The sequence below is a fragment of the Erinaceus europaeus genome, chromosome 7 (assembly GCF_950295315.1).
Source record: "Erinaceus europaeus chromosome 7, mEriEur2.1, whole genome shotgun sequence".
NCBI lineage: Eukaryota > Metazoa > Chordata > Mammalia > Eulipotyphla > Erinaceidae > Erinaceus > Erinaceus europaeus.
Genome location: NC_080168.1, coordinates 118138395 through 118162686, shown reverse-complemented (window position 1 = coordinate 118162686; position 24292 = coordinate 118138395). Strand labels below are relative to the sequence as shown.

The window sequence follows — 24292 nt, the reverse complement described above, 5'->3', positions numbered from 1 at the left end:
TAAGGATCCCGGTTTGAGCCCCGGCTCCCCACCTGCAGGGGAGTCGCTTCACAGGTGGTGAAGCAGGTCTGCAGGTGTCTTTCTCTCCCCCTCTCTGTCTTCCCCTCCTCTCTCCATTTCTCTCTGTCCTATCCAACAACGAATTGCATCAACAAGGGCAATAATAATAATAACCACAACGAAGCTACAACAAGGGCAACAAAAGGGGGGAAAAATGGCCTCCAGGAGCGGTGGATAACCCTGGAGGAGGAAAAAATAAAAAATTTTTATTTTTCAAATAAAAATAAAAAATAAAATAAAATATATTCTCCATGAGAATAACAGATTTTTAAAAGCAAGCCCACAGATAAGTCCTCTAAGTTAAAAACATGACATTTCCATTAAAGTGGACAGCTACCTAACATCTTATTATTATATTTATTTTTTTATGTTATTTTCCTTTTTGTTGCCCTTGTTGTTTTTTATTATTGTTATAGTTGTTGTTGTTGTTGATGTCGCCCTTGTTGGATAGGACAGAGAGAAATGGAGAGAGGAGGGGAAGACAGAGAGAGAGAGAGAGAAAGACAGACATCTCAGACCTGCTTCACCACCTGTGAAGCGACTCCCCTGCAGGTGGGGAGCCTGGGGCTCGAACCAAGATCCTTCCACTGGTCCTTGTGCTTTGCATCACGTGTGCTTAACCTGCTGCACTACCGCCCAACTCCCTCCCTAACATCTTATTTCTTTGCTTTTTCTATAGTTAACAGTTTCTCTTTGTACAAAACATCATCGGCTTTATGAATAAATCTATTGACTAAGTTACTGGTACCTGCAAGTACTTATTTCCTCTTTAGTGTATTTAGTATTAAATGTACAAGCAAGATCTCTGAAAAGTAAATGTCTAGCTAAAGATTAAGCTAACCAGCATTTCTAACTATCACCATATGAGGTTTCCACGAGGTTCAAATAGGATTTTCCCCCACTTTTTCAAACAGTTTGTTGGGTCTGCACATGGTAAAGGAGGACCTAACTTGGTGATAGGATTTTTGTGCAGATACCTACGATGGAAGGATAAGAAAGTACGCTCATGTGACAATAACTGACTTGTAAACCATTATTTCCTTAATAAAACAAAAAATGTTTCATGTTATGAAGATGACAACTAGCAATACTATTTACAGTAGAATATTATGTAAGTAAATTATTTTAGTAGGTATGTGGAGTTTTCAGAGCCACTTTTTGGGTTTTCAAAATTCAAATTGATTTCTATATATTAGATGTCACTTCTCATAGATTATGGAATTTTTTGATCTTGGAAAATATTTTTTATTTTTTTATTTATAAAATGGAAATATTGACAAGACTATAGGATAAGAGGGGTACATTTCCACACAGTTCCCACCCCTAGAGCTCCATATCCAATGCCCTCCCTTGATAGCTTCCCTATTCCTCATCCCTCTGGGAGTATGGACCCAGGATCATTGTGGGGTGCAGAAGGTGGAAGGTCTGGAACAATTCATAATAGCTAAAACCTGGAAGCAAACCAGGTGCCCAACAACAGATGAGTGGCTGAGAAAGCTGTGGCATATTTACACAGCGGAATACTACACAGCTATTAAGAACTATGAACCCACCTTCTCTGATGCATCTTGGATGGAGATAGAAGGAATTATGTTAAGTGAGATAAGTCAGAAAGACAGAGAAGAGTATGTGATGATCTCACTCATAAACAGATCTTGAAAAATATTTAAAGGAAAGATTTATTTTTTCCCCATGATTGTTGTGTACGTTTAGCGATAATTTAAAGAGACAGTATAAATGGTTTTCTAATCGGGATCATCTAGAATTATTCTTATATGGAGATATTTTTTCGTTACAAACATGATTTTCATACTACAAAACATCATAAACAAAACTTCTGTTGCTTTTCAATTGGGAAATTGTTGTAGGCAAAGTTTACAGTTCTGGCTACAGATTAATAGAATTTAAGTCATAAGGCTTCTTGTGGCTTTTGTTTGTTTTCCCTTATTTTTATCTTCCCACATTAGCACAAAATACATATTTATATGTTTACCTAAGTTACTGTGACATTTTTAAATGGGTAAACCAAAAATAAAATAACTTCATTCATGTTCATAAAAACATGTGTGACAAATGGAATTCAAATTCAAATCCTGCCAATTCCAAGTTTCTTTCTATCAATCCAGGCTTTATTTTTTTCTATCTATATGTACCTTTTAACCAAAATCATAAACAAACTGGTAACTCAAATTGAAATAAAAAATTGTTCACTAATAGCTAAGCAGACACTAAGGCTACCTCTGGCTGTATATAAAAATGCAACAATGCTTATCAGTCGTCTCTTACCTTTAAATTTTATAACTGCAGTTTAGTGACAATTATATAAGATATTAATATTTATATTATAGCATACAAGCACATATTCATATGATAAAATTCAGTAAAATACTTATCTATTTTCTTAATGTAAGTGCCACGGTTGTGCTAAGCACATATAATTATCATTGTGTCATTTTTGAGAGAAATTGTAATTTACAGTAGTGCAATTTCACTCCGTAACATTGAGATAAATAGAAGCAAAATACTTGTGAAAAATTTTTGGATGGGTAGCCATGGGTGGACATGGGTGGACTTTATTCTAGTAACTAGAAAACCTAGATTTGAGCCCTCCACAACCTTAGGCCACCTTAATGTTGGGAAATTGACCTATGTACAGCTAAATGAAACACTACTTTCTTCCAACATAAATGCCAGACAAGAAATAGCCCTTTCAAATCTTCTTTTTATTTCCACTTTGATTTACTTTAAGTTTTAGAGGAATTTAGGGTTCAAAGAAAAATTGAGAAGGTGCAGAAAGGTCTCATATCTTAACCTACTGGTAGCCACCCCCAACTCACATACTCCCTATCATCTTCCCCACAAAAAACTGCTCTAAATCCAGCTCACTTTTAGTGTTGTACATTCTATGGGTTCAGAAAAAAAAATGAATGGCGTATATTCACCATTACCATACCAGTCAGTATCTTTCCTACCCAAATGTTTATTTAGTAGCTCATCTTTTTTTTTTTTTGCCTCCAGCGTTATTGCTGGGGCTCAATGCCTGCACCATGAATCCACTGCTCCTGGAGGCCATTTTTTACCCCTTTTGTTGCCCTTGTTGTGGTTATTATTGTTATTGTTGATGTCGTTCACTGTTGGACAGGACAGAGAGAAATGGAGAGAGGAGGGGAAGACAGAAAGGGGGAGAGAAAGACAGACACCTGCAGACCTGCTTCACCGCCTGTGAAGCGACTCCCCTGCAGGTGGGGAGCTGGGGGCTTGAACTGGGATCCTTATGCAGGTCCTTGCAATTTGCACCAGGTGCGCTTAACCCGCTGCGCTGCTGTGCCACCGCCCCACCCCTTAGTAGCTCATTTGTTAAAGAACATCCTGGTTGCTTCCAAATTTTGGCACTTATAGACAAAGCTGCTATAAACATCCATGTCCAACTTGTATGAACATAGGCTTCTAGATCCTGAGTAAGTACTGGTTTATATTGTAAAAATATGGTTACAGCAAACCATCTTCCAAAGTAGCTGTACCATTTCTGAACTCCCACCAGCTTAAGTAATGTGACTTCTATTACTTCTGTTACTCCTTAAGTAGTGTCAGTGTTCCAGATTTTGGCGATTTTAAAAGCTATGTAGTAGCAACTACTTCCCTGATTACATAGGCTGTGGAATGGCTTTACATATGCTAACTGCCAGTATATGTATTTGGTGCAATCCCTATTAAGGTTATTGGTTCATTTTAAAATCCAGTTAATTCCCCTTGTGTTTAAAGAATTCTTTCTATATTTTCTATGTTGGTATTTTATCAGATACATCTTCTGAAATATTTCTGTAGTCCATGGCTTGTCTTCATTCTTCCAATAAGGACTTTTGCAGATCAATAATTCTAAATTGTACGAAAATCCATCTGATCAATTATTTCTTTCATGGACTGAGCCTTTGGTGTTGTACTTAAAAAAAAAAAAACATTGCTATATCCAACTTCTAAGAATCTTCCTAGATTACCTTTTGAGTTTTAGTGTTTTGCTTTTTAGGCCTATAATTAATCTTGTGCTAAGTTTTGTGAAAAAGATTATGTATTTGCCAAGATACATTTTTTCTTTATGTAGATGTCCAGTAATTATAGCATCATTTGTTGAAAAGATTATCTTTGTGTGCTTTTATTCCTTTGCTAAAGATTAGTTTACTGTATTTCTGAGCTCTTTATTCTGTTTCATTGATCTTTTTCTATGCATTTCTCAATATTATAGCCATCTTGACTACTGTTGCTTTATATTGCATCTTGAAGTTGGACATATCAGTTTTCCACTCAATATTAAGTCACTTCTTCAATAGTATGTTGACTGTTCCAAGTCTGCTTCTCCGTTTTGTGTTTCCTTAATGGCTTGTATAATGATCTGTGCACATTTTAGTCATATAATTGCTTGCTATCATGGCACAGTTTATAAAGCAAGCCACAGATATATATAGTAATATCTCATACTTGAGTTTACTTAATGTGGGCTTACAAATATATATTATATTTATATAATTCAGCTATACAGCAAAGTATTTAGGAATATATATGTTTATATATATGGGTGTGCATGAATGTATAATATACTAGTATTCTGGACTCCTATTTTTAAATTAGATTATTGGATGTGTCTTTTAGGGTAAACTTTAATAGTTAAAACTCGACTTGTTACTTTAGTTGTCACCATTAGTCACTAATCTGATGATAGTATTGTGCACTAACATGTACTAAAGTATTTTTTAGCTTTGTACTTTTGATTATCAAGATTAATATTTCTTCATAGGGCTGTAAAATTACTTTGTCAATATATTGCAGGTAATTATAATGTTAGAACTGATTCAAAACACTCTCCAACTGATATTATATATTTTAAAATACTAAGGCCTTCTAAGGTGTTTTTGTTAGCTACTTGTCATCAATGGGAAAGTTCTATCTCTTCATTATAAATTCAAACACGGCAAAAACCAGGCTTCATTTTAAACCCAATTTTATCGTTCACTACTTCAGCTTCTGAACCATTCTGACTGGGTAAGAATTGAACCCGGGGCCTTGGAGCCTCAAGTATAAGTCTTTTGCATACCCACTCTATGCTCTCTGTAGGCTCTCTACCTAAAGTGTATCATTAGCTTTTCAAAAATGTGAGGACTTAACCTAGGGACCCATGTTTGCAAGGTATGTGATTTACCATTTAGCCAGCTCTCCATACTGTTTTTTGAGACAGAGAAACAGAGACCAAAGCACCTCTTCACCATCCATGGAGTTCAAATTGCTTTTCTTTGTTGCTCTTTCATGTGGTGCTTGGATAGATGCCAGGGTGTCATACATATAAGGCGTGTACTCTACTGCTGAGCTATCGCCCCCCACCCTTTGCTTTTGTTTATGCAAACTTTTGTCTATTTCATTACTTACTTAAATCCCAAATGTCATTTGAGGTACAGTTTGAATATACATGCTCTAGGAACCCTTCCTCACTTACTTCAGTCACATTACTTGCTGAAAAAATATTTTTCCATAATCTTAAAAAATATAACATATTAAAGGATCTACATTTCATGACAATTTAGGTATGCTCAGAGAAATTGATTTCAGGGGGGGACGGGTGGTAGCGCAGCAAGTTAAGCGCACATAGTGCAAAGGGCAGGAACAGGCTCAAGCATCCCAGTTCGAGCCCCCAGCGGCTCCCTTCCTGCAGGGGGAGGGTCTCTTCCTTCACAGGCGGTGAAGCAGGTCTGCAGGTGTCTATGTTTCTCTCCCCCTCTCTGTCTTCCCCTCCTCTCTCCATTTCTCTCTGTCCTATTCAACAACATCAGCAACGGCAATGAAAACAATAACAATAAATACAACAACAAGGGCAACAAAAATGGAAAAAAAAATGGCCTACAGGAGCAGTGGATTTGTAGTGCAGGCACCCAGCCCCAGCAATAACCCTGGAGGGAAAAAAAAAAAAAAAAGAAGAAGTTGATTTCAGGCTGATTATGCACTTATTACAGAGGTCCTGAGGATTTGTCATTCCCTGGCTAGCTTTTAAAATGGAGTTGTCCAAGCAACTGCAGAGATGATTAGGCAACTAGAAACCTAAATGCTATACAGTAAGCAGTGACCATTCTATAAATAACTCTTGAATAAAGGTACAGAAAATTTGTCAGTTTTATTCTATTCTTATTAAACTATATTTTGATCCACAGAAGAATAACAAGGCAAAGGACATGACAAAGAAAATATGGGTTCAAGTTGATTTCCCTGGAAAGCTTTTGTTCCCCCTCAAATTAAATAAACTCTGAGTGTCATTTATATTAGTAATCAAAGAAAAATAATTACTATAAGTAAGAAAAAATATTAAAGGTAATTTTTACAGTTATAAGTTATTGTAGTAATAGAAGTATTATTATTGCAATGAATTCTTTATTTTAAGTATTAAATGGGAAAATAAAGAAAACCAAAACCACTTAAGGAAATAAAGTAGTTTGTCTAAACATGAAAATCTCTCTATATATTCATTTTATCAATGACAATTTTTGAATGAGGATGTGAACACTTTCACTTCTTTTCAAACATGAGATAAATAGAAAGTTGGGTGACAGAAAAATCAGTGGCCACTTGGAAAAGAGCAGTTAAAACCTAAAAGGCAGGGATGGAAAGCTTGGCAATTCTCCAAGAAAAATAATACTACCGAAAATGACTGACAAGAAGAAAAGAAGTATTATTTGACAGACTTTAGCCTTAATAAAGTGACACATTTTTGATACAGAGAGAAAGCTTGAGGAAAAGAACTTTAAAAATAAGAAAGCTGTAACTGGCTGATTAAGGGTCATGAGTCATAGAACCCGAGGATTTTTGAAGGTCACACTGTTTATGAATAATAGGTTAAGTCACGAATTTTAGTTTAGCAACTTTTAAAAAAAATATGTATTTATTTATTCCCAATTGTTGCGCTTGTTGTTTTATTGTTGTAAATGACATTGTCATTGTTGGATAGGACAGAGAGAAATGGAGGGAGGAGGGGAAGACAGAGGGGGAGAGAAAGACAGACACCTGCAGACCTGCTTCACCGCCTGTGAAGGGACTCCCCTGCAGGTGGGGAGCCAGGGGCTCGAACTGGAATCCTTGAGCCAGTCCTTGTGCTTTGAGCCACGTGTGCTTAACCCGCTGCGCTACTGCCCGACTTCCGTTTAGCAACTATTAAGAGTAGATTTCTTATTCGATGAACTAAAGTCTTTATTCACACTGAGTTTGTTTCAGAGTTCACACCATTATTTTACTGCACTAATATTAGTATAACTGGTTTACTATAGGTAAGAAGTATTCTTTTCTTTTTTTTTTTTTAACCAGAGCATTGTTCAGTTTTGGTTTATGGTGATGTGGAGGATTGAACCTGGGACTTCGGAGCCACAAGCATAACCATTATGCTATTTCCCCCCGCCTCAAAAAGAAGCATTCTGTTTGGGGCCGGACAGTAGCACAGTGGGTTAAGCGAATATGGCACGAAGCGCAAGGACCAGCCTTATAAGGATCTCTGTTTGAGCCCCCAGCTTTCCCACTTGCAGGGGGGGGGGGGTCACCTCACAAGCGGTGAAGCAGGTCTGCAGGTGTCTATCTTTCTCTCCCCCTCTCTGTCTCCCCTCCTCTCTCCATTTCACTCTGTCCTATCCAACAACATCATCATCAATGGCAACAGTAACAAGGGCAACAAAATGGAAAAAAAGTGGCCTCCAGGAGCAGTGAATTCATGGTGCAGGCACCGAGCCCCAGCGATAGATAATCCTGGAGGCAAAAAAAAAAAAAGTATTCTATTCATAATAATTATAATTTAATATTAATGATTTTTCTACAATGGTTTACCTTAAATTGTAACTTAGCAGATAGATTTAGTATTTACAATTTCACTTATTGTTAACTAGTGGAATTAAAGTGATATTCAGCCAGTTTTAATTTTTTAAAGAATTTATTAAGAAATGATCTTTGTGATGGTAGGTGGTGGAACACACAGTAGAGCCAGTAGATCGCACATGTACACTATCTGTGAACACCCAGGCATAATCTCTTGGTCCCTACCTGAAGCAGGGAAAGATTAATGAGCCGAAAAGCAGTCCTGCAGGTGTTTGTCTTTCTTGTTCTCTCCCCATGCCCCCTTCTCTCTGTCTCTATCAGTAAAAGAACATTTAAAAAAAGAAGAAAAAAAAAAGACCACTGGGAATGGTGGAGTCACCATGGTGTAACCGAATCACATTGATAACCCTGTTGACAAAATAATTCAATAAATAAAAATAAAGAACTCTATACAATGATTCTGTATGTTTTGTAATCTAAGATGCAATGACATGTAAGTGCAAGATGAAACACATGTATTCTTAATAGAATCTTTAATATTCTGTAACAAAGAAGACAATTAGCTTACTTTGGCTTGTTTATTTTTTACCTATACTTCTCCAAAGTAACAGTAGATGATTTTAAATGTGCAATATTTAGAATTATTAATTAATATGGGTGGCATAGGTTGATTCTGTTATATGGCCTTAAATGAACGGAATGAAGATATGTAAATAATGCAGACACCTGTACTAGATAATTTTATGGAGGTGAATGAATTCTAAAAAATTTCTGCCTCAACAATATTGACGAATGAAGTCTTTCAGTAATCAAGCTCTAACATCAAGGAAGAAAAATTCAGTCACTCTTAAGAACTTTGAATCCTGGGAAATATTTAAACATTAGATATATTAAAATTAATATTTAAAATCAATTTAAGGAGCCTAGGAGATGGCACAGTGGTAGAATGCAGAACCTTTCAGTGCAAGGCCCCAATGTTGGAACCCTAGTGATGCATATGTCAGAATGATGTTCTGGCTTTCTCTTGCTCACAGATAAATAGATAAATCATTTTTATTTTTTATTTTCTTAAAGATTTTTAAAAGTATATATTTATTTATTCCCTTGTGTTGTCCTTGTTGTTTTATTGTTGTAGTTATTATTGTTGTCGTTGTTGTTGGATAGGACATAGAGAAGTGGACATAGGAGAGGAAGACAGAGAGGGGGAGAGAAAGATAGACACCTTCAGACCTGCTTCACCGCCTGTGAAGTGACTCGCCTGCAGGTGGGGAGCCAGGGGCTCGAACCAGGATCCTTACGCCAGTCCTTGCACTTTGCGCCTTGTGTGTTTAACCTGCTGCTACCGCCCAACTCCTGATAAATCATTTCTACAGGGCCCTAAAACATATCAAATGGAACATTCATGTGTTGACAGATTTAAACGACAGAGGTGTAGTAATGTCAGATACCTAGATGAAAAGCCAAAGTCAATTGGAAGGTTTCATTCATCTAAGCATAGCATGCACAGCATTACAAATTTCCTATTCAATACAAAATGGTTTTGTATGGGTGGATAAGTATTTTTGTCATCACTCAAGCCACACCACTACAAGACAACTTTTCCAAACAAAGATGTGTCAAAGACAGAAAGGGAGAGAGACATCACAACACTGAAACATCTTCAGTGCCACAGGAGGATGGGTAGGCGGGGGGGGGGGGGGGGGGGGGGGCGGTGGAGTGCAAACCTGGGCAGGGCACATGACAAAGCAGTCACCTTCCTTGGTAAGCTGTGTTGCTGGCCCAATTAAAATATTATTCAAGAATGCAAACACTTTTTACTAATAAGCTTAACATTTTGGAAATTATATTAAAATTTCCATGGTGTAAATTAAACGAAGTTAGAATCAATGAGGTTTTTGCTACCCTGAAATACCATGATACATACATAGATGTTTAAAATGTTTACTTTTTTTTTTCAGTTGATAACTACAATGCAGTACTGTTGAAATGTAGGATGTATATAGAAAATAGATTTCAGGGGCCAGGTGCTGGAACATTTGGCTGACTGCACATGTGACTATGTGCAAGGGCCCCAGGTTCAAGGCCCGAGTCTCTATCTGTAGGGGAGAAGTTTCACAACTGTGGATCAGTGCTATAGGTGTCTCTTCTTCCCCCATCTTCCTATGCCCCTCTCTGTCCTATCAAGTGTCAGAAAAATATAATAAAAATGAACATTAAAAAAAAGTAGAACACAAATTTCAGAAAAGTTTTTCTCCTTAAAGGTTACGATGTGTGACAGGTTTGCAAATGTTAAAAAAAGTCAGTACTTCTATTCAGTGGAAATAGTTTCTAAAACCATGGTAAAGTTCTAATGACGGAAACTGTGTGGAATTGTACCCCTCTTATCCTATGGTCTTGTCAATATTTCCATTTTATAAATAAAAATTATACAAAATATAAAATGTATTATCTAAAATTATATTTTTTAAGTTTCCTATAAAAGTTTACTTTACCTACAAAAGTCATTACATCAATGACAAAAGTCCAAGTATACTACTTTGATACAGAAATCCAAGTTTTTTTACAATTAGCCTAGAAATTTCTTTTAGAACTAAATGATCAAAGAATTCAATGTGATCCATGGGGGGTGAGGGAGTGGGGCAGATCACTGAGTCATAGAATACAATTCAAATAAAACCTGATGCTGTTAATTTTAGAAATAATTTAATTTTGTTTATATCAAAAGAAGTCATTTAAAGAAAGGGGGGATCCCAAGACACATTTGGGGGCAGCTCTGGTTGCTGGCATCCTACCCCCTATCTGTAAAAGAATGCTTGTTGGCATTAGGCTCCATCAATTCATTTGTGATTTCTAAATTAATTCTGAAGGAAACCACAACTTACTTGAAGATCCCGCTGAGTGTCTGTGTGCCTGACTTTTTTTCTCTCTCTTCACAGACAAAGCACTTCCACTGGTCATGGAAAAAAGGTCTAAATCCGTGTCTTCTCTGCTTACAAGTCTTGCCTGGGAGCAATGGGAGAGAATGTATACAATCATGAAACAAAATATGGCATTTTCTGACTGCAGCTCACATTACCCCAAATAAACAAACAGGCTCTGTCAAACAACCTTCTTCAAAATGATACCACAATCCTTTATTGCTGCCCAGGCAGAACAAATGCACTATGTCAAAGCATTTTTTGCAAATAAGAGCCGATTTTAAAATTGAGGTTTGCTATTTGAGTCTGTGCAACAAAAGAAAACAGTTTAGTACAGTCATTTTGATGAAAATCTATCTTAAAGGCAACTGATGAAACTTTAAATAGCTAACATTACTTATTTACCAACTCTTATTATTTAGTTGTTAATTGAATACTAGAATTGTTACGAGATATTTTCTGTAGCATTTATCTCTTACCACTTACAAGTATTAGCCTTCTCAATAAAAATCCTAGACTGCCTCCTTTTCATATTTGTTATTTTACAAACTAAACCTTTATCTTCCCATTCTAAGTATTATTACTATAAAATGGTTTATATTTAGCCTAACTTGGGAGCAACTTGAACATGTTTGATGTGACAGAATTAAATGCAATACAGTTAAAACCATCAATGAAAATCCCCATAAGATGACCTTATCATACACTGAAACCAGAATCCGAAGATAATTCTCTTTCAAATTCAGATCTCTGCCATCTCTTTTGGATTATCACCTTTTCAACTTCCCTCACACTCTCACAGTCATAAACTCACTGTTAAATAAGCAAGTTTGCTATTTCAAATTTAGAACGGGAACCATTCTATGTCAGTCATACTTGGCTGCATCTAGCTAAGTTATATAACCATAGTGTCAAAGACCTTCAGCAAGAAAATATTTAAGAGCAGAATTATTCACTTTCTAACAAAGTCCCATAACCTAGATATACACCAGTTTCTGTGAGAGAGAGCTTATGTTCACACATATCCATAAACTACTGCAAAATATATACCTGAAAGCAGAAGTACACTAGAGTTTACAGTGAGTACCTCCCTAACACTTCCTCTCCACTATTCCAAGCTTTGGGTCCATGATTGCTCAACAATTTGTTTGGCTTTGTATGTTAACTCTCTTTTCAATCACCAGGTTCCAGATGCCATCAGGATGCTAGCCAGGCTTCCCTGGATTGAAGACACCACCAATGTGTCCTGGAGCTCAGCTTCCCCAGAGACACACCTTACTAGGGAAAGAGAGAGGCAGACTGGGAGCATGGACCGACCAGTCAACGCCATGTTCAGCGGGGAAGCAATTACAGAAGCCAGACCTTCCACCTTCTGCAACCCTCAACAACCCTGGGTCCATGCTCCCAGAGGGCTAGAGAATGGGAAAGCTATCAGGGGAGGGGGTGGGATATGGAGATTGGGTGGTGGGAATTGTGTGGAGTTGTACCCCTCCTACCCTATGGTTTTGTTAATTAATCCTTCCTTAAATAAAAAAAATAAAAAGAGCAGAATTATTAAGTCATATGTTACATATCTCCCCCCGACCAGTGGCCACAATATTGTCAGCAGCAACATATGAGAGATCCAGCTGCCCCACAGATTTTCACATTTGGTATTAATATTATTATTTTATATTAACCTCAACAGTATATTTATAGTGCCTTCACTTAGAAGCCTTAACAATTTCCCTACTGGTTAATGCTGTGTAAAATATTTTATGTGCTTATTTCCACTTTAATATTTAATATTAATATTTAATATTCAATCCTTGCTCCTTTTCTAGCTATAATGTTCAGATGATTTATATTTTATAAATGACTACTGTGTTGGTTCTTTTATTTTACTTTTTACCAGAACATTGCTCATTTCTGGCTTATGGTGGTGCTGGGATTGAACCTGGGACACTAGATATCTTAAACATAAAAGGCTCTTTCTATAACCATGATGTTATCTTCCCAACCCTGAGATGGTGAATTGCTATGGGTCAATTTGACTGAGCTGTGGGTGTTCAGATATTACACATATTAAACATTATTTCTGGGTGTGTCTCTGTGATGATATCTGGATGAGGTTAGCATCTGAAGCAGGAAACTGAGTGAAGCAGGTTGTATTTCCCAATGAGGTTGGATGCCATCTAATTCTCTGAAGGGCTGAGAATTCTCTCTGCCTGATTGATGGAATTGGGACAGAGATCTGCATTCATACTAGAATTGACATAATCAGTTCTACTGACTCTTAGACCTTGAAGTACAGAATGGAATTTATATATTATTTCCTTATAATAATCTATAACATATACATATTTCTTTATATATATACATAGATGTATATATCAAACTGCCTATTTTCCAAAATTTTCTTTATCATTTTTTACTTTATCAACCATATACAAGAATTCTAGTTGTTTCACAGTTTTTCCACATCTATTTTGCCAAGTTGCTAATTTTAGCCATTTGAGTGCTAGGTAGTGGGACTCTACCACGATTTTAACTTACATTAATGTGCTTATTATTAAAATAGCTATCTTCCTTTGTGAAGTTCTCTAATTTTTTCCTGAGGGTTTGAATATCTTGGAGAGTTTGTCCTTATTATATATACATATATATGTATATATATATTTATACATGTATTCATTAATCCTTGCATATATACAATTTCACCATTTTTTCCCATTCAAATAGAAAGACAGTGACAGAGATACAGATGGGGCTGGGTCGTGGTGCACCTGGTTGAGTACACATGTTACAATGTGCAAGGACCAGAGTTCAGCCACCATTCATGGAGTTCCCTCAGTGCTGTCCATAGTGCTCCCATGTGGTGCTGGAGATCAAACCCAAAGTCTCACACATGATAAGATATGTACTTTCCCAAGAAGCCATCTCCCAGATCCTCCTCTTAATGTTTACTGAGAGAGGGGGGGGATATCAGAGCACACACAGCTATTCTGTGGCATATGTGATACAGGGAACAAACCTGGGGTCTTAAACATAAATCCAATCACCCTTTACTACTTTTCTATTACATGACAATATAGTCATAAGTCTTTTTCTGAACTCATTATTCATACTAATTGTCTTTTTTTTTTTGCCTCCAGGGTTATTGCTGGGGCTCAGTGCCTGCACCACTGCTCCTGGAGGCCATTTTTTCCCTTTTGTTACCCTGGTTGTTTTACCATTGTTGTGGTTATTATTATCATTGTTATTGATGTCGTCGTTGTTGGATAGGACAGAGAGAAATGGAGAGAGGAGGGGAAGACAGAGAGAGAAAGAGAAAGACAGACACCTGCAGACCTGCTTCACCGCCTGTGAAGAGGCGCCCCTGCAGGTGGGGAGCCGGGGGCTCGAACCGGGATCCCTACACCAGTCCTTGCGCTTGGCGCCACGTGTGCCCAACCCGCTGCGCTACCGCCGATCCCCACTAATTGTCTTATTTATCCATGGCTATGCTAGTGCCATAAAATTTCCTTTAGCTTTGTAATAAGGGTTTACATCTAAGACAGAAGTCATTCTTTTTCAAAATAAATTGAGTTTTATTCATCTATATACATTTTAGAATAAGACTTTTCAGGTTTCTAAGAAGGAATATAATTTTGGTTGAAATTGCTTTTTAATTTGTACACTTATTGGGAAACAACTTGTGTGTTTTATGCTTGTTTTATCCATAAATGGGAAACATACTGAGTGGCTGTTTTCTTTTTTCATTAAGATCTATTTATTTGTTTATGGGGGGATCATTCTAGAATGTCACCGTAACACATGTAATGTTGGGGACTGAACTCTAGACTTCATGCTTGACCCACAGCGCTACCTCCAGACTGCAAGAGTGGTTATTTTCATCTTCCACTCAGATTCCTTTTAACAACAGAGTCGGATTTCCCCACTTGCCAAGGAAGTTGAGGCCTGGTGACTATCTGCTGACTACCTCTCTGGAAATGGTCCTTGAGCTGCCTTGTCTAAGTTATACTCCATCTTGAGGAGAGACAGGAGCATTAGCGCCTGGTTCTCTTGATTCAAGCTAAGAAAAGTCAAGAGGGCCTCCTAATTACTGGAGTTCACTTCCTCTGCTACAACTGTCTTACAGTTAGGTCACTTTCTCCCTTTCCTCAGTCCTGCTTCCTTCATCCCTTGAAAGAGTATTTCCTGTTGTCTGGTAAATGGTGGTATGTGGAACTCGCAGGTATGGGGTTTTGAATCTGATGTGTGGTATTGCTTGTGCCAGAGTGATATTCTGGTGCTCTTTTTTGCTAGTTAATAATTTAATACATATGCCATTAAAAACTAACTTTCCATGGCCTGAAAGGTGCCACAGTAGATAAAGTATTGGACCCTCAAGCATGAATTCCCGAGTTCAATCCCTAGAAATACAATTGCCAGAGTGATCTTCTGGTTCTTACTCACAAATAAACCTTTTAAAAATAGTAACTTTGATGAATAAATACCCCCCACCTAGATACAAAAATATCAGACTATATTTCTTGCAGAACCTACACTATAAATGTATCTTCTGCAAAAGGATCTTTTAGTACTGGAGACCATGTTTAATTTAATTAATATAACTGTCTAGATTTATGATATAATACCTGATATTTATTCAAAGTAAGTAAAATGATATCCTGGCTCCATTTTTCTCATTGATATTTACAACAACATATGCTTTGAACTTGTTTGGAAGACTGACGTGTTATTTATCAATTTCCTCAAAAACTAACCTTTAATCTTCGATTATGTCTTATCCTACCTTCAATCTTGCAGATTAGTGGAGAGTTCTGGATGATATTTACACTTATCCCTATTATTAAAAATAACTCCACTGTATCTTAGTATGTGTAACTTACCGGTCAAATTACAATTCCTTTGTAGGTAACCTTTTAATTCACTAATTCTCTGCCTTATTATTATGATAATATGGTTTAATTCCAGGAATTATGATAGGCTCCACTGCATAACCAGCTGTCCTCTAATTAAATATGATCACTTTTGTTTTTGTTTTATAACTGTTCTTTCATTATAAGTATTATTCTTATATTTTGGATGAACCGACAGCACCAGAAGCTATAACTTTCCCCTTCCCTGTTTTCTCCTCAGTTCAGATCTATCTCTAGGTGTGCAATTATCTACCCTAGCACATTCTCTAACACTTCCCTTCCCTTCTGCTCTCCAGCATTTCTACCCTGGACCTTTAGTTAGCATAGTGTCGTCTTATTTATTTATTTATTTTTCTGTACTTTTAATTGGGAGGTTAATAGTTTATGGGTAGTTTCTCATCTCACCAATGTCTGTTGGAGAGGTTGAAGGGTTGTAAAGGAACCCTTTTATACTGCTGCAGGGAATGTCAGTTGGCTCAAGCCCTGTGGAGACCGTAGTCTCTTCTCTTCTTCCTTTTTTTTTTTTTTTTTTTTGCCTCCAGGGTTATTGCTAGGGCTTGGTGCTGACACTAGTTCATGGAGGCTTTTTTTTTTCCAGTTTTTATTGCCTAGGACACAGAGAAATTGAGAAGGGAGGAGGGATACAGAGGGAGAGAGAAAGATAGACACCTGCAGACCTGCTTCACTGCTTGTGAAGCTTCCCCCTACAGGTGAGGACTGGGGACTCAAACCCAGTTCCTTGCACGGGTCCTTACATTTAGTACTATGTGCCACCACCTGACACGCAATCTCTTCTTTATGCAAGTTCTTGATGCCATTCTGTGTCTCCACTCACAAAAAGAGAAAAGCCAAACATACAAGACTGGCTTTCTGTTCTATTGTCATTTCCTTGTTTTGCACTCAGTTACACCTTTTCACTGCTAAAAAAAATTTGAAAGTATCATGGAGTATTCGCCATATATTTGTATGTTGTGCAACATCAAGGGTGTTATCAGATATATTTGGATTTGTAATCTACTCTGTTTTCATTCATTTTTTAGAAATACAAAAGCCAAATGTAGCATCAAATCATTTATCTTAGCTATTAATGTTCCACAGTTATGCTTCAAAATTGGTGGCTCAACATTGACACAAAAATGTTAGCTTTAGTATTGATAGGTTTAGTATTAATATCCTCAAGTAGCAATTTTCCCAGGGTAACTAGGGTATCTATTAAAGTACAAGGAAATATTTGGTGAATAAACATTTCAAATCAGTACACAAATTTTATCAATACTATCATAATTATTTATTGTCCCAGTCTTTCTTCCTTTTACATGAAAGTTCTTTGATTTGTTGTTTTTAAAAATTTTTATTTATAAAAAGGAAACACTGGCAAAACCATAGGATAAGAGGGGTACAACTCCACACAGTTCCCACCACCTTCGTATCCCATCCCCTCCCCTGATAGCTTTCCTATTCTTTAGCCCTCTGGGATAAATACAGTTTGGATATTATAATTATTTAAACTAACTATAGATACATCTTTTAAGTGTCATTTACTGAACACTGGTGTCTACAGAATTTTTCTGTAATGTTAAGTAGATTTCTTACCACAAGCTGAACTCTTCCACCATTGCGTACCTCTGGATCTAATTCAGGCAAGAAGTGATTGCTGTAGAGTGACAATAACAGACATCTTACTGTAATACGAATATAAATATGGTCGAAGCATATGAAAGGAATGCAATGAAAAGTTTGGATGTAATCTCAGTAGCTTACAAATTACAATATCAGTTTTCTTAAATTGGGTTAAATGGAAAGATACATGCAACTTTACACATTTCCATATCATTTTAAAATTCAATTTGATATGAATTTAAATTTCTATTTTAATGCCACACTTCCTTGACAAACACAAACATATACAAAGATCAAAAATGTGAAAGTACCAATAAAATCTAACAAATTATAGACAATGTACATCTTTTGCTTACATTGATTTATTTCTCTTGTAAGAAGGGTAAAGCTTTGTACTTGAAAACTGCTCTAGTGTCTTTGAAGCATTATAGCAGTGCTTACAATTTACTTTGTTTAAAGTTAGAATACTGACAGTTGCCTTTTTTTTTTTAATTGCCACCAGGGTTACCACTGGGGCTCTTTGCCACGACTATGAATCCATGGTTCCTGGCGGCCATTTTCCCCATTTCATTTCAAACATTTTATGAGAGTAATTAATTAAATTTATTTATTTAATGAGAGTGAGAGATGAGAGCACTGCTCACAGTTTGCTAAAGGCCAGAGCCACAGGCTCCTCGTACATGCCGAACCATACTACCCTGGTCACTTTCTTTAATTATTATTTATTCTCTTATCTAATACATTTTCAAAAGAGACTATGCCTAAATACTCACACATTACTTAAATGTGAATTATTTAGGATTAAGGGATACTATTAAGAGTTTAAACATATCTAAAATATATTCTGAAACAGTTGCTGATATTTTTACATTATCTACAGAAATACGTTTAGTTCTCTGAATCAGAGCTGTTACAACTGATTAAAATAAATGGCAATTTATAGGTTATATTTACTTATAGTTCTAAATATGACATTTAATGATTTGACCAATTTCTTTTAAATACAAAAGAAAATTTTCTGACATTTTACTGACAACTATACTTAATAAGATAATTTTCAGATGCTGATGATTTAAGGGGTTCAGAAGAGAGCTTACTTAGTAGGGCTCAGGCCTGGTCATGCTTGTGGCATGGGTTTGAACTCTGATCTAACACAGGAGTGCAAAAACACTGGGGGAAGTTCCCCCCAAAAGAATGAAAACCTGAACCAGGAGTGGTGAAATCATACAGGCATGAGATCCTGACACCACCAACAAAACAAAACAATACAAAAAAAAACAAAACAAAACACCCCCAATTAAATGTGAATCATTTTACTTTTTGTTGTTGTTGCTTAGGATGAAATATGAAGTTACAATTCAGATTACAAAACATTTTAATTTCATTTTCATGTCTATATTTTAAAAGGAATTCCATGCATAGAACTGACGACATAGGAAAGTCTGGTTCATATGTATTTTAAAGGAAATTTATTTTTTAATATAATTTAACTTGTTAAATTAATTATTAACCTTGGATACTTTCAGGATTTTGTTTAGTTGTTATTCATGTATATAGTTACTATTCACAATTTCTAGAAACATTTCCAAAGTGTCATTTATATTTAAATTCAATATAAGACTGAGTATTTAACATGCACTTATTATATATTTTAACTGTCTTGTGAATATCTGCAGGTAAACTTAAAATCTTAAAATCTTAAAATGTATGTTAACAACCATATTCTTTGATTTAAAAAACTCCAGATCAGTGGTTATACACACACAAACACACACACACACGCGCGCTTTATACTATATTGCTATGGACTGAATTTTTCTCCTAAAAATTCCTATGTTAAAGTCCTAAGCCTCAATCCCTCAGAACATTATGGATAAAGGGCCTGCAAAGAGATCCAATTAAGGGTCCAGTCGGCGGCATACCCAGTTGAGTACAAATAGTACAATGTTCAAGGACCCACACAAGCATTCAGGTTTAATTTCCTGGCTGCCCACCTGCAAGGGTTAAGCTTTGCAAGGGCCAAAGCAGGTCTGCAGGTGTCTTTCTGTCTTTCTCTATTTCCACCATCTCCTTAGTTTCTCTGTTTCCAGTTGTGTTGTGTTGTGTTATGGTTGCCCTAACAAAGGAGTACATACATTCATGTAAACATTAATTGGTGTCCTTTATGGTTCACATATCCTTGCAAGTTGCTAATGGATAAAGATATTTGATATCCACAACTTAGTAGACTCTCCCCTCTATCCTGTGGGATATTGTAGACATTGCATCACTATTAAGGGGAAGGACAAGAACTAAAATATTACTGAAAGTTAGTTACATAACTGGCAAAGTGTCAGAGGCTGGGTTGAGTTATAATTTTAACTAACAAACATAAGGGACAATAAAAGTGACACCGGAGAAGGCCTACCTGTAAAATGTACTAAGTTAAAGAATGCCATACATTTTACTTTATAGGGTAGAGACTTTCTTTGGTTCATCTGTTGGTTGAAATAGAGACTTGAAAAATTTTAGAGTAAGAAAAATATAAGAAGTGATTAAGTATAACAAATACACAGCCTATATATTAAAAAGATTCAGTTTGTGTTTCGAGAAACTTAGAGACATACAATTGATTTTCCCCCTCTCATATTAATTAACTACTGATTTATATGTCTACATTTTGCTAGGAGTGTACATAAACACCATTCCCACCACCAAAGGACTGTGACCCATCCCTCCCGCCCACTCCCAACCCCCACTGGCCCAGGAAGCTGCATGTCTACCCCTCACCACTGGGTTTTTACTTTGGTGCCCTACTTACAATTTGATCAGGTCCTGCTTTTAGTTTCCCTTTCAGATCTTCTTAGTCAGCTTCTGTTGATGAGTGGGATCATCCCATACTCATCTGTATCTTTCTGACTTAGTTCACTTAACATAATTCCTTCTAGCTCTGTCCAAGATGGGTCAGAGAAGGTGGGTTCATTGTTCTTGATAGCTGCATAGTATTCTATTGTGTATTTGATATGCGGACTCTCTCAAAAGCCTAGACCAAGTAGATTAGAAGCATCCAATAGCACAGCTATATACAAGATACTGGATACTGTACAGCAAACCATAACAAAAGGACTTTTCAAAGTTAACCCAATTACCAAATAATGTGATGATAACATTAACTATCGATTGTCTTTTTGAACCCTAAGACAGCAGGAACCTCACATCTCCACTATAGAGCCCCTACTTCCCCCAGTCCTGGAACCCTTGGGTAGGGCCCACTTTCCCGTATGCATCTCCCAATCCAAACCAAATAATATTGTATCCGCCGATCACAACCTAACCAACGCAACGATTGCCACCTCAACATGCTTCACCTCAGACTGTGTCCAGAGACTTCACGAGTGGAATGACAACCTTTCAGCTTCATTACACGGGTGAGACCTTTCCTTTTATAGTATACTCTAATTTCATCTCAGGTAGTTCACTTTCTAACAAAGTCCCATAACCTAGATATACACCAGTTTCTGTGAGAGAGAGCTTATGTTCACACATATCCATAAACTACTGCAAAATATATACCTGAAAGCAGAAATACACTAGAGTTTGCAGTGAGTACCTCCCTAACACTTCCTCTCCACTATTCCAAGCTTGGGATCCATGACTGCTCAACAAATTGTTTGGCTTCGTATGTTAACTCTCTTTTCAATCACCAGCTTCCAGATGCCACCAGGATGCTGGCCAGGCTTCCCTGGATTGAAGACCCCACCAATGTGTCCTGGAGCTCAGCTTCCCCAGAGACACACCGTACTAGGGAAAGAGAGAGGCAGACTGGGAGCATGTTCAGCGGGGAAGCAATTACAGAAGCCAGACCTTCTACCTTCTGCAACCCTCAAGGACCCTGGGTCCATGCTCCCAGAGGGCTAGAGAATGGGAAAGCTATCATGGGAGGGGGTGGGTTATGGAGATTGGGTGGTGGGAATTGTGTGGAGTTGTACCCCTCCTACCTTATGTTTTTGTTCATTAATCCTTTCTTAAATAAAAAAAATTTTTAAAAAAAGTGATTAAGTCTATTCTGTAAGAGAATTTTTTTCTTTTTTGTGATTGTTTGCCAAAGCACTGCTCAGCCTCGGCTTATGATGGTGTTGGGGACTGAACCTAGGACTATGGAGCCTCAGGCATGAGAGTCTGTTTGCATAACCATTACACGATCTATCCTCACACCAAGAGAGAATTATTTATAACCTGGGAATGTGGTGTATTGGCCTTTGGCTATATAGTCCTGTTTCTTGTAGCACAATTAACCTAGGTTCCATTTTACATGATATGTTTACAATACAAAAATCTAATTTATATAAAGTGACCTCACCCTTTCATATTTCTGGAACTAGTTGCTTCATGAACTCTAACCTGTGTATGGAGCCATCGGTATGTATATTCCTTACTCTTTTCTAATTTTTCATTTTCAGTGATGTCCTTGTAGATAAAGTCTTCTTCTTTACCTAGTGAAGAAATACAGTTTTTAATTTGCTATTTAAAAATCAAAATCTGGCCAAGTAATTAAATCTTAAATCTTAGCTAAAATTTTTAACACACACACACAAACACACACACACACACACACACACACCTAGTACTTGGAAGCTAAACCATCTGTTAAAAAATGCAAGTCACTTTGAGGGATTAAAGTTTTTCTTCCTATATTTTCAGAACACACGTTGCATAGATAAGGACCTGGATTCAAGCCTGTCCCACACCTTCCTGAGGGAACTTCCCTATTAGTAAAGCAGTGCTGCAGGTGTCTCTCTTTCTCTCCTTCTTTATCTTTCCCTCCCCTCTCAAGTTCTTTCTGTGCTTATCCAAAGTGAGAGAGAGAGAAGGAGGAGAGAAAAGGCACCTGAAGATGTGGATTCATCAAGCAGGTACTGAGCTCAGCAGTAACACTGCTGGCAATTAAAATGATAATAATAATAATCTTTAAAAGAAAAGCATAACCACAATATTATAGGAAATATTTTTGGTATCTAAATTAGAGAAATGAGAGAATTTTGATAGACAGTAGAATTATAATATAAAAAGTGTATGTGTTGGGGGGGGAGATAGTAATGTGCCTGGGTTAAGTGCACACATTACAGTGTGCAAGGTTCTAGGTTCAAGCCCCTGGTCCTCACCTACAGGGGAATAGCTTCACAGGTGGTGAAGCAGGATGCAGGTGTCTCTCTGTATTTTCCCCTATCTCCCACTCCATGTTCAACTTCTCTGTTTTTATCCAATAATATATAAATATATAAATAAATATATTTTTAAAAGTGTATGTGTCCACCATCCCATGACTGTTCAGGCTTCTTTTAAAGTCTAATTGTGCCTTACTACCCTATCCATATGCAGAACTTATAAATTATATTGAAGGAATTTAAAGCAGGATTTTAACTCTAAATTATTTTAATTTATTTATTACTGGATAGAGATAGAAATTCAGAGACAATATGGAAATAGGGAAAGAGACAGAGAGACACCTGCAGACCTGCTTCAGCACTTGTGAAGCTTCTCCCTTGCAGGTGGAAACCAGGGGCTGGAACCCGGGTCCCTGGACACTGTAATGTGTGCACTTAGCCAAGTGTGCCACTGCCTGGCCATAGGATTTTAATTCTATATAATACTATATCTGGAGCTGTTAAGAAAGCCAACCTGCACTGTTTATCTGCATTACCATATACAGTACCCAGATTCAAGCCTGGCCACCACCACACTGGGGGAAGCTTCAGTACTGTGATATCTGCCCCTTCTCTCTGTCTCTTTCTATCTGAAAAGAAAAAAAAGTTACTTTGGAAGGATAAAGCCCTGGTGAAAACAAGAAAAAAAAAATAAAACCAAGCTTGGTTTGTGTGAGCAAATACATTCTTTAAGTTAGGGATATATTTATTGTAAGGGAATCAGTTTTTGATACAACAACTTTTTCAAAGTTGAGGAAGCATAATAATGAAGATGGGTGCAGAAAACATACCAGAGGACAAAATTACATGAGGTACAAACACAAGGTAACAGATATAAAAATGAATAAAGTTGAAAAAAAATCCCAACACAGTCGTGTTAATTTTACTAATATGTTGTTTTTTATTTAATTTATGGCCAATGTGTTATATTTTTAGTTCCATGGAAGAGTTGCTGTAGAGCTTTTCCTTCTTGATCTAAACCATTTAGGCTGCTTCTTTCTAAGTGCCATCACCTTGATGAGGGTCTTAATTGTGCAGACTTGACTGGCAGAACATCAGGGAATGGTACCTCTTAGAAGCAGTCATTGCTATAAAATTCACAGGAATAAACTTTGGTATTTAAAATGTAAATTTATTAATTTGAAATGTTCTTTCACTATTGATCTTTGTACATAGAAGAGTCCCCTTTTAGGGGCCAGGCAGCGGTGCATCTGGTTAAGCACACACATTACTGTGTGCAAGGAGCTAGGTTCAAGCCAATGGTCCCCACCCACAGGAGGAAAGCTTCAGGTGTGTTGAAGCAGGACTGCAGGTGTCTCCTCTGTCTCCCTCTCCATCTCCCCTCTCAATTTCTTTCTGCCTTTATCCAATAATAAATAGAGAAAGGAAAGAAGGAAGGAAGAAAGGGAAGGAGGGAGGGAAGGAAGGATAAAGGAAGGAAGGAAAGGAAAGGAAAGAAGGAAGGAAAGAGAAAGTCACCTTTTATTTGCAAGGTGTTTGGAAAACAAATACAGTGTGAAGTTTATTTTCTTTTTTTTTTTTTGGGAAGTCTATTTTCAAGGTTTGTGCACATACAAACGATGTACACATAAACTTAAAATTTGCCATTCTAAATTTTGAGAAAGACTCATTCATCACAGCTTCCTTTCCTTTAAAATTACCACTTTAATGACATGCCTCTAGCTTTCAATAAAAAGAGACATGAACAATTTGTTTGGCTTCGTATGTTAACTCTCTTTTCAATCACCAGGTTCCAGATGCCACCAGGATGCTG

General features: G+C 36.9%; 1 protein-coding gene across 1 annotated transcript in view; it reads right to left on the bottom strand.

The window, feature by feature from the left end:
• The window catches only part of LRRIQ1 (leucine rich repeats and IQ motif containing 1), a 221589-nt gene that overhangs the window by 12050 nt on the left and 185247 nt on the right, over nt 1–24292 (bottom strand). The window contains exons 26-28 of the mRNA XM_060193536.1: nt 21675–21807; nt 17309–17369; nt 10776–10896 (exon numbers count right to left, since the gene is read on the bottom strand). Of these exons, the coding sequence (XP_060049519.1) occupies nt 10776–10896; nt 17309–17369; nt 21675–21807 (315 nt within the window). The remainder of the gene's footprint in view (nt 1–10775; nt 10897–17308; nt 17370–21674; nt 21808–24292) is intronic.